At 36.6% G+C, this 15,103-nt stretch overlaps 2 protein-coding genes across 2 annotated transcripts; both read right to left on the bottom strand.

Moving 5' to 3' along the window:
- Nucleotides 1-1,491: 1,491 nt before the first annotated feature.
- On the bottom strand, nt 1,492-8,673 carry LOC148908803 (glutathione S-transferase Mu 1-like). Its single transcript, XM_089035096.1, has 10 exons — nt 8,560-8,673; nt 8,222-8,297; nt 7,720-7,784; nt 7,007-7,054; nt 6,490-6,573; nt 6,150-6,203; nt 5,549-5,644; nt 5,155-5,244; nt 2,215-2,235; nt 1,492-1,642 (listed from the first exon to the last, which is right to left on the bottom strand). The coding sequence occupies exons 1-10, from the start codon at nt 8,593-8,595 to the stop codon at nt 1,559-1,561; spliced, it is 654 nt and encodes a 217-aa protein (XP_088891222.1). The 5' UTR covers nt 8,596-8,673; the 3' UTR covers nt 1,492-1,558.
- A 1,032-nt stretch (nt 8,674-9,705) lies between these two features.
- Nucleotides 9,706-14,691, bottom strand: LOC116306869 (glutathione S-transferase Mu 3). Its single transcript, XM_031716992.1, has 10 exons — nt 14,559-14,691; nt 14,279-14,354; nt 13,809-13,873; nt 13,492-13,539; nt 12,922-13,005; nt 12,432-12,485; nt 12,260-12,355; nt 11,662-11,751; nt 10,828-10,848; nt 9,706-9,968 (listed from the first exon to the last, which is right to left on the bottom strand). Exons 1-10 carry the CDS (start codon nt 14,592-14,594, stop codon nt 9,885-9,887), a joined length of 654 nt encoding a protein of 217 aa, XP_031572852.1. The 5' UTR covers nt 14,595-14,691; the 3' UTR covers nt 9,706-9,884.
- Between the last annotated feature and the right edge of the window lie 412 nt (nt 14,692-15,103).

Raw genomic sequence — 15,103 nt, 5'->3', positions numbered from 1 at the left:
CATTCGCACTTCGCACTTCGCACTTCTTATTTCACATATGTAAGGAACACTTAATAATGTGAAAATTATTTCATTATAGGAATATCCTTGATTAAAATAGTTGACAATCAAGTCATCTCTTCCCATTTCTTCTCTTTGATAACCTTGGAGATGAGAAAAAGTGTACCGTGGCAACACTTGTGTCTCTGCGGTGCCAACAACGTATACAACGAAAATGATAGTAAAGAACCACCTGATCACGACCTAAAAAAAACAGAAAGAAAGAAAATAAAACAAAAAAGTTTAGTCTTACATACCTAGTAAATGGACCTACCTAGCAAAAATAGACTTACCATATCTGTATGTTTTCGAGCTTCTTGTCTGATTTTCTGAAATGCACACTAAGTCCGAAGTACATTTTGATAACTGAAATTTTAAGTGTGAATTATGAAGTGTGAAATGTGAAGCGTGAAGAATGAAGTGTGAAGTTTCCACTTAAATATGTGAAATAAGAAGTGCGAAGTGCAAAGTATGAATGTCCCTCCAGGGCTTCCGTAAAAATCTTTTTATTCCTAGCATGATTTTTTCCTAGTGTCAGTATGAATCTTATTCGATTTTTTTTTTCGAAACTCATGGAAAACTCCGACAATACTTTGTAATATTGTGGGCTTCCTGTGGTATTCTTTCGCGTGACACGCACAGGAAGCCCAAATAAGTCTTATTTTAGCTTGTTTTTTACCTAAATTAGCAAATAAGTTCAGACCTTTTCTATAGCCTACATAGGGAGCGTCTATAGATCTTTTATATGACTCACTTCCATTGCAAACAAATCACACAAAGAAGGGGGGGGCTTAGTATTTGCTGACTTAACCGGGGGGGGGGGGGGGGGGGGGGGGGGGTTTGAAGCAAATAATTAAGGTGTCTAAAAGGTCACAAGGAGGGGGGGCCAAAAAAATTTTTTTAGATAGAAATGGAGGGGTTGTGAATTTTTCCAAGGTTTTTTCGATTTTTCCTCCAGCCCACCCTGAGGCATAATTAATGAATAGTCCCTTATTTTGGGGTTCGAACTTCATATGGTTTGCTTTCTATGAAATAAACAATATATTGAAATATTTTTCAAGCACAAATTTAAAGCTGATTTGTAACTGTCTTGCAAATATAAAATACTCCCAATCAATGCTTTCATTCATTCTTTTATAAAGCGTTTTTGACGGGTTGAAGCGTTTGGGCTACCTGTGGTGAAGTTTAAATTAAGATAACAGTTTGTGATCCCAGTTTTTTGTGGCAAAAATTAACCAATCGTACAGTATTCTTATATATGAATTCAGAATAATTAAAAATAATGGCAATGTAGATATTTATAACGACAAACTTGATGATGATTTTTCTTTCCGTTTCGGGAGAGGAGGGGAAAGGAGAGGAGAGGAGAGGAGAGGAGAGGAGAGGAGAGGAGAGGAGAGGAGAGGAGAGGAGAGGAGAGGAGGGAGGTTTAATAGAAAGAAAAAACGAAAATGAAACCGAATGTCTGATATATTTTGTTTTATCGTCCTGATGGTTGAATCTCCAAGACTGAATCGAATCAAGTAAATCTAGCGATTGGATTGTTGATGGGACGAGTAATGAACTTGTCACTCTTCATGTAGGCTGCAATAGCAGGCAATGCCTGGAATAAAAACAATAGAAACAACAGTGGATTATACCTCAGGCAAAAATTCGCTATCTATATCTATGGGACTCAAGTGATAACCTAAATTAGTGCAGGCATTTAACCCGTGAAATAAAAAATACTAGTCAACGTGTAAAAGTCAAATAGAAAACTATTTCATGGGTTAAATGCCTTCACTCTATATTGAGTTTATTACTGAAGCAATTTTACTTAAAGACAGTGAATCACAACCCAATACACTTTAGTAGACCCCAATTTCATTGTTTTCTTTTGTGTCTATTTGACTATTACACGTTGACTAGCATTTTTTATTTCATGGGTTAAATGCCTTCACTCTAGTTAGCAAAATATTTAGTGGTAGACATGCCACTAATTCCTTTTTTTTTTACTTTGTTTTAATGTTGGTCACTCGTTATACAACTTTGTATTACGGGCAAAGTAAGATGAAGGTAGTTTTTGATAAAAACTAAGTTAAAACATGTATTGTTGTATCTTATTATTGATAGATACACTCAAGAGATCAGCTAGATTCGTTTTATCAAGAAGAAGGGGAAAACATACAAGCTCACCTCAATCCGCTCAAGGTATGCCTAAGAAAAGAACAAGAAAAGGGTTAGGGATATATCGAGTACTTCCCAAGATTATACAACCAATAGACCCCTTCACCGTTCCCTGCGCAATCTTTAAAGGTAGCCGTGCCTTTGCATCGAAGCGAGACGAACGGTGAGCTTGTAATGATAGAGACATGTGAATAATTGTCCAAGGTGTTTAAAAAGGTATCTATCATTGCACGCCCACCGTTCGTCTCGCTTCGATGCAAAGGCACGGCTACCTTTCAAGATGGCGCAGGGAACTGTGAAGGGGACTATAGCTACCCATTACAGGTATAAAAAGTTTAACGAAAAAAGGATGCGCGTATTGAATAGAATGTGCTCGTGCAATAAGTAGCATGATCAAGAGAATACCTTCGTGTATCAAGTAGAACAATCTAGAGAATGCGCTCGTGTAATAAATATACTAATATAGAGAATGCGCTCGTGTAATAAATATACTAATCAAGAGAATGCGCTAGTGTAATAAATATACTAATCAAGAGAATGCGCTCGTGTAATAAGTACGACAATCTAGAGAATGCGCTCGTGTAATAAATATACTAATCTAGAGAATGCGCTCGTGTAATAAGTACGACAATCTAGAGAATGCGCTCGTGTAATAAGTACGACAATCTAGAGAATGCGCTCGTGTAATAAATATACGAATCTAGAGAATGCGCTCGTGTAATAAGTACGACAATCTAGAGAATGCGCTCGTGTAGTAAATATACTAATCTAGAGAATGCGCTCGTGTAATAAGTACGACAATCTAGAGAATGCGCTCGTGTAATAAATATACTAATCTAGAGAATGTGCTCGTGTAATAAATATACTAATCAAGAGAATGCGCTCGTGTGATAAGTACGACAATCTAGAGAATGCGCTCGTGTAATAAATATACTAATCTAGAGAATGCGCTCGTGTAATAAGTACGACAATCTAGAGAATGCGCTCGTGTAATAAGTACGACAATCTAGAGAATGCGCTCGTGTAATAAGTACGGCAATCTAGAGAATGCGCTCGTGTAGTAATTATACTAATCTAGAGAATGCGCTCGTGTAATAAGTACGACAATCTAGAGAATGCGCTCGTGTAATAAATATACTAATCTAGAGAATGCGCTCGTGTAATAAATATACTAATCAAGAGAATGCGCTCCTGTAATAAGTACGACAATCTAGAGAATGCGCTCGTGTAATAAATATACTAATCTAGAGAATGCGCTCGTGTAATAAGTACGACAATCTAGAGAATGCGCTCGTGTAGTAAATATACTAATCTAGAGAATGCGCTCGTGTAATAAGTACGACAATCTAGAGGATGCGCTCGTGTAATAAATATACTAATCTAGAGAATGCGCTCGTGTAATAAGTACGACAATCTAGAGAATGCGCTCGTGTAGTAAATATACTAATCTAGAGAATGCGCTCGTGTAATAAGTACGACAATCTAGAGAATGCGCTCGTGTAATAAGTACGACAATCTAGAGAATGCGCTCGTGTAATGAGTACGACAATCTAGAGAATGCGCTCGTGTAATAAATATACTAATCTAGAGAATGCGCTCGTGTAATAAGTACGACAATCTAGAGAATGCGCTCGTGTAATAAATATACTAATCTAGAGAATGCGCTAGTGTAATAAGTACGACAATCTAGAGAATGCGCTGGTGTAATAAGTACGACAATCTAGAGAATGCGCTCGTGTAATAAGTACGACAATCTAGAGAATGCGCTCGTGTAATAAGTACGACAATCTAGAGAATGCGCTCGTGTAATAATATACGACAATCTAGAGAATGCGCTCGTGTAATAAATATACTAATCTAGAGAATGCGCTCGTGTAATAAGTACGACAATCTAGAGAATGCGCTGGTGTAATAAGTACGACAATCTAGAGAATGCGCTCGTGTAATAAGTACGACAATCTAGAGAATGCGCTCGTGTAATAAGTACGACAATCTAGAGAATGCGCTCGTGTAATAAATATACTAATCTATAGAATGCGCTCGTGTAATAAGTACGACAATCTAGAGAATGCGCTCGTGTAATAAGTACGACAATCTAGAGAATGCGCTCGTGTAGTAAATATAATAATCTAGAGAATGCGCTCGTGTAATAAATATACTAATCTAGAGAATGCGCTCGTGTAGTAAATATAATAATCTAGAGAATGCGCTCGTGTAATAAGTACGACAATCTAGAGAATGCGCTCGTGTAATAAATATACTAATCTAGAGAATGCGCTCGTGTAATAAATATACTAATCTAGAGAATGCGCTCGTGTAATAAGTACGACAATCTAGAGAATGCGCTCGTGTAATAAGTACGACAATCTAGAGAATGCGCTCGTGTAATAAGTACGACAATCTAGAGAATGCGCTCGTGTAGTAAATATAATAATCTAGAGAATGCGCTCGTGTAATAAATATACTAATCTAGAGAATGCGCTCGTGTAGTAAATATAATAATCTAGAGAATGCGCTCGTGTAATATGTACGACAATCTAGAGAATGCGCTCGTGTAGTAAATATACTAATCTAGAGAATGCGCTCGTGTAATAAATATACTAATCTAGAGAATGCGCTCGTGTAATAAGTACGACAATCTAGAGAATGCGCTCGTGTAATAAGTACGACAATCTAGAGAATGCGCTTGCGTAATAAGTACGACAATCTATAAAATGCGCTCGTGTAATAAGTACGACAATCTAGAGAATGCGCTCGTGTAATAAGAATAATAATTAAAAGAATGCACTCGCGTAATAAGTACAACAATTCTAGAGAATACGCTCGGGTAATAAGTAGATTGTCTAAAGAATGTGCTTGTGTAATAAGTAGAATGTGTCCTGCAATATCCACACGATTTGAAATTGCACTCGAATTATTTTATTTGTATATTTATATAAAAAATTATACCTTGAGATTAGCATGGGGCTCCAACAGAGAAGCATCAAACAACTTGTGATGATCGAGAGTTTCATACAGCATAAAGTCCACGAATGTGATCTGGGATAAAATAATGATTCAATGATACTGAAACTTCAATAATATCAAATTATAGTATATGAAGATCTGTAGATGGAAATTGATAGACCAGAAGGAATGTTAACCTGCTAATTTATTTGTTTTTTATTATTTTAGCAACAACTTGTCAGAGCAACGGTATTAGAAGTTGCAAAAAAAAATGCATTAACTAGTTGCATCCTGACTTGAACGTTTTTGCATCGGCATTGCACTGGATTATAGCATTGATTTTTAAAAGCTGGTGTTTCGTTTACAGTTTTAATTCCTGGGCTGATTTTTTATTCACCTTGTCTCCAACAACATACTTCTTTTCACCAAGGAAGTCTGCTAATGCTTTGATTTTTGGAACAGCATTTTTGAGATATTTTGGCTTTTCTTCATCCTAATAAAAAAATATTAAAAAATATTAAATACAAATTAATGAATGATAGAAATGGGGTAAAGGTTGTCCTCGTAGTTGCTATCACATTCTCTGCTGCTCTATTGGTTTTTTCCTCTATATTCCATGTGGTTTTTGTAAGTTCTCTGCAAAATCCAATACTCCTATTTCTAAAGTAGTCAAATCATAGCTTTACTTGACCCATGAAACAAAATTGTTCAACTAATGACTTCAAAGTAAAACAAATTAAAACAATGGAATTTGGCAATGGGGGGGGGGGGGGGTGGGGGCAATAGTTACTCTGTCATTCATAGCTTCTCCTGGTATGTTTATTCCATGAAACAAAATTGTTCAACTAATGACTTCAAAGTAAAACAAATTAAAACAATGGAATTTGGCAAGTGAGGGGGGGGGGGGGTGGGGGGCAAAAGTTACTCTGTCATTCATAGCTTCTTTTTCTGGTATGATTATTGAAACAGATGTCTTATTTAATCAAGAGTATACTTACAAAGGTGGCACTGGTGTAGCACAGTACAGCAAATGCAAAGCGAAAATCATCTACCTGAAAAGAAAAATTGTTATTTAGATTCAACATCAGTAAAAGCTGATAAAGATGGCTTGTCAGTCACTGGACATGTTGACCAACCAAATTAGCTTTAGCTTGGTCATACGTTTTTCATACATACATATTTCTGGCTGAACATTAGCAATTGGTCAAAATGACCAGACAAGATTAAATTCTGGCTTGATATTGTCAGACCACTGGCAGTTACTTCTATAGGAATAGTGTGGATAACTATTTCCTAACTCTATGCAATCTAGTAAAACTAGCTAGCCAATATAGTAACCTGATTTTCCATCATGTCCACAATAACTTTCTCTTTCTCTGTCTCTCCACACAGATTTTTCTTCCTTGCAATGTGACGAATAATCTGAAAAAGTTTAGGATTGAATGAAACATTAATGAAAGAAGAAATAAATCAAGAATAGTGTATGCAGAGGAGTGAATGATCAACCCTCGATTTTAACAAACCCTGAAACAAGTTCTCAGGCTGACCTGAGTTAAACACGGTTAACTCAACAAACTTGATGCCTATAATAATTTGTTGGTGATGCATGCTTTAATTATGAGGGCATATATCACATGCACCCACTTTCATCCATAAATTTCAGCATTTTTTAAAGTCAGTCTTTTGTCAGAGTAAAGTATCCTTTTTTAAGTTAAAATTATCAGCTTTTTTATCCACAATTAATCATAAATTTGATAGGAGAAGGCCAGAATTCTCACCAAAGTGATGTGCCTTGCAATTTGACCAGGAGTTAACAATGTCTGGGTTAAACTTTGCAACCATGATGTGTACTTACAGCACCACTTTGGGTGATCTTGATGTCACCATCAATGTAATAAGGAAGCTAGAATGATAGATAATCACTAACCATTTATATGTTAATCAGACATTTAGAACCTAAAAATTCATTCATGCACTCCCTCCCCTCCTGGTCCCCCACCACTAAAAATGACACTCCTACATCCTTGTTCTGGTGCTGAGGTCTATATGCACTCCAGGCCACAATGCATATGTCCCACCCATCTGCTATTAGTGTTTAGTAGCTAGATAACACAGGTACTTGGGCATTTAAACATTCTTTAAAGTGGTTCCACACCCACTAACAATGACACTCTTAAATCTTTGTTCTGACAGCCAGTTTCACATGCATTCCATAATATCCCACCCAACTGCTATTAAAATAAGGGAACATATGCACTAGGACATCTAAAGGCGCTGAAATACAAAATACAAAAACGTCCAACTTGTTGTGCAACACTGTTGCGGTGCAAGTTCAAAAACAATGTTACTCGTTTTACATCCTATCTATCGAACTTGTCACGCAACAAAATTTTTTATTGCAAGTTGGGAAAAAAAGTTGAACAAAAGATTTTGTTGCGTGACAAGTTGGATAGATAGGGTGTAAAACGAGCAACATTGTTTCCAAACTTGCATCGCAACAATATTGCGTGACATGTTGGACGTTTTTGTGTCTCGTATTTCAGCACCTTAAATACTCTTTAAACTTACATTTGGGAAGTCAAGTCCAAGTGTGAACTTTTCTTTCATCCAGCTTTCTCTGCTGTAATCTGGGGCTGTGGTTGGTAATTATAGAGATGTCATTTCAAACATAATGCAATACACTGATTGAAAAAATGACAGAATGTGAAGAAAGAAGTAATGAAAGAACGAAAAAAAGGAAGGAAAGCAAGATGGAATGCTCTCCCCACTTTAAGAACTGTTCTGCCCTCCCTGTTGGTGCACAATAAATGACATATGGTTCCAGGAAAAAGAGGTACAATAGTCCTTTTCATTTTCGTTTGCAAATTGCCCAGTCCAGATCACATGAAATTCCATTGAGAATTGTTCTTTTATGACGAGCATGTTAAAATATTTACACATGAAAGAATCAATTCCCAAGACTGGCATCACATGGTCTAAAATGGAACAACAAACTACGAAGCAAAAAAGGTCTTTCCACCCGGATTCAACTAGCTTACACCCACGTCAATCATGTTATTCATCAACTTACCAGGGCCACAACTGTATCGCTTGTCTTCGAACTCCATTCCAACATAATGCATTAACAGACGAATAGGCTGCGCAATCTGCAGAAACGAAAAGAATAAATTAATTGTGCTTCCTTTGTCCAGAACCATTCTTGGGTATACACACAAATAATCAATGAAGATAGAAGGTTAGAAATATTCATAGACAGTATTTAATAATCTAAACAAATAAAATCGATTCAGTTATTCGGTCGTTATTTGGCATTTTTAAGGACGAATATAAGGCCGCCACGCGTGCACGTCTCTCCTCCTTCAAATATGAAAAACATATATCGAAAACGTTCAAATCTATAATACTTACCCCTCTGATATCCCAGTATCCGAAAATAGGAGCCATTTTCAGTGTGATTTGTGAGATTTTTTCCTACCAGTATTATATCAACTTCTAGCAACTTTATAGACGACTGTCTGTCTGTCAATGGATATTAAAACTATGGGTTCCCTGTGGTTTACGGGAGTGGCACGTATGAAGCTTGAGACCGAAAAGGATTTTGGGTACCGCGAAATGTGTATTGTATTTGCATAAAGACATGTAAAAATGCACAGTATAGCAAAGATTAACAACATGCCAAAGCCACGATGCATAAAATGTGCACAGGAAGGGAAAACTGCAATACGCATGAAATTAGCATAATTGTTTGTCTTCCCACGCTCCCTTTTGGTCTTAGATTTGATGATATGACCTTTTTTTGAACCCGACAACGTTTTTTCAATTAGGTGTATACTTATTTCAATAAAGTTAGTCACCAAAAACCAGGAAAGCTGAGATCACAGAGGATCATGGGAAACAATTCATTTCAAACAAGTAAAGCTTTTTTGACACAAAATGCAGCTTGAGGATAGGTGAGACTGTAACTGGTAAAATATGTGCAGGTCCATCAACAGTTATCAAGCGGTTGAAACATGTAAAATGTATCCACCCATAATCCTTATCGGCATCAGCTTTATAGCTCTTCAGGTGACTAACTTTATTCAAATAAGTATATATTTGCCTAAAATCTTTATTCCTAGCATGATTTTTTCTAGCGTCAATATAAATCTTGTTCGAAGGTTTTTTCGGAACTCATAAAAAACTCATACAATTGATGGTTGCGAGTATTCCCAAGAGAGTTACTGTTAGTGGAGTGGAGTGGAGTGGATTGGAGTGGAGTGGAGTGGATTGGAGTGGATTGGAGTGGATTGGAGTGGATTGGAGTGGAGTGGAGTGGAGTGGAGTGGAGTGGAGTGGAGTGGAGTGGAGTGGAGTGGAGTGGAGTGGAGTGGAGTGGAGTGGAGTGGAGTGGAGTGGAGTGGAGAGGTTTAATATAAATAAATAAAAAAAGAAAACAAAACAAAAAAAGAAACCCAATAAACGAAAACAGAAAAAAAAAAACACGGAAGAAAAATAAATAACAGTGTGAAAGAAAGAGATGTAGAAAGAAAAAAATGGGATAAAAATACAAATGAATTTTTTTAAGTGTTAGTTTAATATCGAAACATTTCATTCACACTAGTTCAGCACTCTAACGAGATAAAATTGCTATTAAATCAATATGATTTCCTGATGACTAGTATCAATTGTTTTATCGTCATGTCCTGTCCTGGAATCTGCCGTCCTGATGGCTGAATCTCGAAGACTGAATCAAATCAAGTGAATCTAGCGATTGGATTGTTGATGGGACGAGTAATGAACTTGTCACTCTTCATGTAGGCTGCAATAGCAGGCAATGCCTGGAATAAAAACAATAGAAACAACAATCTGATTGATAACCTAAATTCATAAGCCCCACAATTGCATATATTGATATCATTACTAGAGTAATACTCCCATTTTGAGTTCGCCTTTGCTCAGTCTTAGCCTCGATTGTGTACAAATGTGTTTCTTTATTTTATTAAGGTCCATTGTATAGTTATGAATGTACTTGTCATGAGTTTTGTTTTAATTGCTGAATATTATAACGCACAATCGAGATTGAGGCTCAGCAAAGAGAATTCTCGAGTATTTTACTTGACCCGCGAAAAAATAGCTTTTACTTAATAGTTTTTAATGACTGTAAGTCACTTGTTATAGGATGTGTTTGTACTGTATTACGGGCAAGGTAAAACTCATCGTAATGATAAGTTTGCCAGGTACGAGGAAGGAGTGGTCGCGCCTAACCAGCCCCTTCTCATAGGTGACCATGGCAACTGGGCCACAGTCCACCGCTACCTGGCACCCGTCACACCTTAAGAGGTGGAGATACTTACCATCACACGCTAGTCCTCTGAACTGAGAGGTGGGTGGGAGGGGAGAAATATTATTGCCGCTTGCTCAAACAACAACACAATGACAAACTGCTGCCACACTGCAAACCCTGCCAATACCCCTGAACCACCAGGGGGTCCCTCCCATGCTGTTCGGTGGTTCACCGCTGACCAATTAGACTCGGTTTTAACTTTGCCTAAATTACATTCAGGCTCAAGTAAAATCAAGGTGGTTTTTGATAAAAAGTTGAAACATATATTGTTCTATCTTGTTGTTGATAGACGCACTCAAGAGATCAGCTAGACTCATTTTATTGAGGAGAAGGGAGAAAACATACAAGCTTACCTCGATCCGCTCAAGGTATGCCTAGAAAAGAACAAAAAAAGGGTAAGGGATATATTGAGTACTTCCCAAGATTATAAAACCAGTTGCAGGTAACAAGTTAAAGGAAAAAGGATGCGTGTTGAATATAGAATGGGTGATGCGACATGCTAAAGTATAATAATCAAGAAAGCTCTGGCAATAAGTATAATAATCAAGAGAATGCACTGGCACAATGAGTAGAATAATGAAGAGAATGTGCTGTTGCAATAAGTATAATAATCATGAGAATGTGCTGACGCAATAAGTATAATAATCAAAGAGAATGCACTGGCGCAATAAGTATAATAATCAAGAGAATGTGCTGGTGCAATAAGTATAATAATCACAAGAATGTGCTGACGCAATGAGTATGATAATCAAGATAATGCACTGGCGCAATAAGTATATATATAATATAATAGTGAAGAGAATGTGCTGGTGCAATTTATAAGCATAATAACCATGAGAATGTGCTGACACAATAAGCATAATAATCATGAGATGTGCTGGTACAATAAGTAAAATAATCAAGAGAATGCACTGGTGCAATAAGCATAATAATGAAGAGAATGTGCTGGTGCAATAAGCATAATAATCATGAAAATGTGTTGATACAATAAGTATAATAATCATGAGAATACGCTGACGCAATAAGTATAATTATCATGAGAATGCGCCGACACAGTAAGTATAATCATCAAGAGAATATGCTGATGCAATAAGCATAATAATCATGAGAGTGCGCTGGCGCAATAAGTATTATAATCAAGAGAAAGCGCTCCCATATAATCAGAACATTGTGCAATGCTATTTTACCTTTAGATTTGCATGGGGCTCCAACAAAGAAGCATCAAACACCTTGTGTTGATCGAGCAGCTCATACATTACAAAGTCCACAAAGGTGATCTGAGGATCAACAAGAATTTTTATATTTTATGACCATAATACCCATACGGCGCCTTTCCATGATGTTCCCTCCACACGCACTACCACTACATTGTCTATATTTCACAACATACAACACTCAACTCACATGTTGATTTTTACAGAGGGAGGAAACCGGAGATCCCAGAGAAAACCCTCATAGGGAGAGAACAACACATCAAACACACTTCAGGCCTAGGTCTGAACTGGGGCTCAAACCAGGACCACAATGGTGAGAGATGAGCAGTAAACCACTACACCACCCTTGTCATTCATTAGTTGCTTAGAGGAAACGATACAAACCAACAAATGGACACACAAGAACCACATTGTATTGTAGCGACATTTTCTTCTTGCAAGGGTGTTTAAATATTTATAAGCATCACAAAAGCCAGCTTTTAGCTATGCTGACTTATTGGACATTCACCATCCAGTTGAAGTAAAAGTGCTAAAGCTTAGCTGGAATTTTGTTCACAAATTTTCTTCCTACCTTTTCTCCAACAAAAAATTTCTCCTCTCCAAGAAAATCAGCAAATGCCTTGATCTTTGGAACAACATTCTCGAGGTACTTTGGCTTTGCATCATCCTATTTTGAGAGATAAATTTATTTTTGATGAATTCTGGCTTATGCAAGTAGCTTTTTTAATACACATTTTACTTACATAGGCTTTTGCATTGTAGCAAAGACCAACAAAACCATTGCGGAAATCCATCAACTGTGTGAAACAAAAATATTAATCATATCCAATATTCCCATCCAAAACATTTGCTGGCAGCTATCCAAGATGTATTTATGGGGGTAGCTATATATATCACCTAGAGCTAGCCTGTGGCACATGGTGGTCTGCAGTGTAATGCAAAGAAGCTAGCCACCAAGCAACACATTCTACTAGATAGATTGCCAGCACGTGCACGTTAGCTTCTTTCTTAAATCTTAACCTTTATTCTTGATTTGGATTCACCCTTAAAGTTACCATAAAAATGCATTCATTAATAATGCAGTCGATGAAGAAGATTTTAGACATGGGTACATTCTTAATGGAGCTCATTAATGCGAAAAAAGGGTCTCACAATTTATAATCCCTCAAAAATAAATAAATAAATAAATATAAAGTAAATAAGTAAATAAGTAAATAAATAAATAAATAATACCTGATTTTCCAACATGTCCACTATAACTTTCTCTTTCTCTGTCTCTCCACACAAATTCTTCTTCCTTGCAATGTGGCGAAGAATCTGGATAAGCAATGTTGTTAATACAAAATTGCATACACAATCTACGAAATACTAATTTTCATTGTTCAATGATTATAATTAGATTTATATTCAAGATATAAATGGGGTGAGGAAGGAGGTGCTACAATATGACAAAGTATCTTAATGTGTGAAACACCATGATATGGTATTCTAATAAGATTCTAGCCTTTTGTTTGAGTTGTATTTCATGTGTCTTTTTATGTGTAACAATTATAAAGATCAAATAAAATAGCTTTTTCTGTGCTCCATTCAGTAACAGGGACAGTCTTTAAGATTTGAAAAATCTATGATGATGATGTCAACCGGAAGTGTAAATAATTTCTGTTTGGAATTCTGTCCATTGGATCAGATCGAGTGACAGTGCATAATATCTAAGCTATAAATACACAGACATACAAGGATATTTTAGGGAATATTGACATATTGTCTGAAACTTTATATTCTCGATTAGAGTTTGATACTTACGGCATTGCTCTGGGTTATTTTGATGTCACCATCAATGTAATATGGAAGCTAAAGGACAAAAGTATTGTTTGATAAAAAATAATATACTATTAGAGAAAAAAGGAAATATATAGCATCATCGATCACCATCAGCATCATTTGGAATAAAAGCTTAGGCCTAGGGCAAACGTCAAACTTTCCATGCACTGAACTTAATTACATCAAAGAATGCCGCCTCATTATCCCCTGATATCCATTGTTTTTAATGAGTTCGGTGCATGGAAAGTTCAACGTTTGCCCTAGGCCTTAGTTTCTAATGAGTAATTATGTTAACTTACATTAGGGAAGTCAAGTCCAAGGGTGAACTTTTCTTTCAACCAGCTTTCTCTGCTGTAATCTGGGGCTGTGTTTGGAAATCAGATTATAATCAAGACAGAAGGAAATGAGTGAGGCCATGAGTAAGGAGAGAGGATGCGATGTTGCATGCAAGGTTGCATTAATGCAACCTTGCATGCAACATTAGCACTAGCTGTGACAAGACACCCTAAAACTGCCTTTTTTGTGCAACATTGTAGGTGATGTCATATCATGTGTCCAAAACTTAATAGGAATGGAGGAAAAGAGGGAAGGTAGGAGCAAAACATGAGAAGGAATAAATTAAATGACAGAGAAGATTTTGACAAGTATAAAATGATCGATGTCGATATCCTTCTCAGAAACTCAAAAGTAAAATTCTGTCAACAGAATTTTACCCCTGGGTTCCCAAGGATGAATTAACAATATAGCACAGAATTGATGATCAACTTACCAGGACCACATGCGTATCGTTTATCTTCACACTCCAATTCGATATAATGCAGCAGAAGACGGATTGGTTGAGCAAGCTAAAAGGTTAAATCATAAGTAAAAACTAATTAATTTATTAAAACTTTGTCCAACACAATTCAATTCCGATATTCTGCAGTATTCCAGATATTATTTGAATTCCTAGATAGATCGTCTAATAAATAGCACCACTCTTTAACTGTCTTTTATTTATATTGGAACACGCGCAAGCGAGATGTAACATTAAAGAATACAAAACTCACTCCTCTTATGTCCCAGTATGCGAAGACAGGAGCCATTCTTCGATAACAGATAAGTAAAGCTAAAGAGTTTCCAGCAGCTACTACGATGACCCTTTCAAGCAATATGGCCTGGAAAGTTATTATCTAATATCACTGCAGGGGGTAAAGAGCGATGTGGGCTGGGTGGGGGGAGGGGGGAGGGGGGAGGGGCAAGGCTGACAAACAAAAGCAAAATTATATATCAAGCTTTAAAGTTAAATTGTTAGATAAAACATGATATGATGCAGTGTAGATTTCGTAAGGAAGTCTAGCAAATGTTATACATAGATAAATTCTTATATAGCAATGACTAAGTTTTAATTTTAATTTTGTAATAATTGGGTTGCCTGTGGTCAGTTTGTCAAATGACGAGGGTTTTGTGTGCAAAAGATAACTAAGAGGTAGATCAGATGGATGGATGGATACATGAATGATTGAAAGGGATAAAATGATGAATGAGACGGATAAAATGGATTGATCTCTGCATATCAAAATTTGAAATCATAATCATCATACCATGGGCTTCC

Source organism: Actinia tenebrosa, unplaced genomic scaffold, assembly GCF_029948245.1.
Source record: "Actinia tenebrosa isolate PJP-AT-01 unplaced genomic scaffold, QUT_ActTen_1.0 PGA_scaffold3__52_contigs__length_22856419, whole genome shotgun sequence".
Taxonomy (NCBI): domain Eukaryota; kingdom Metazoa; phylum Cnidaria; class Anthozoa; order Actiniaria; family Actiniidae; genus Actinia; species Actinia tenebrosa.
Note: the sequence above shows the minus strand (reverse complement) of the source record. Positions and strands in the feature narration are given on the sequence as shown.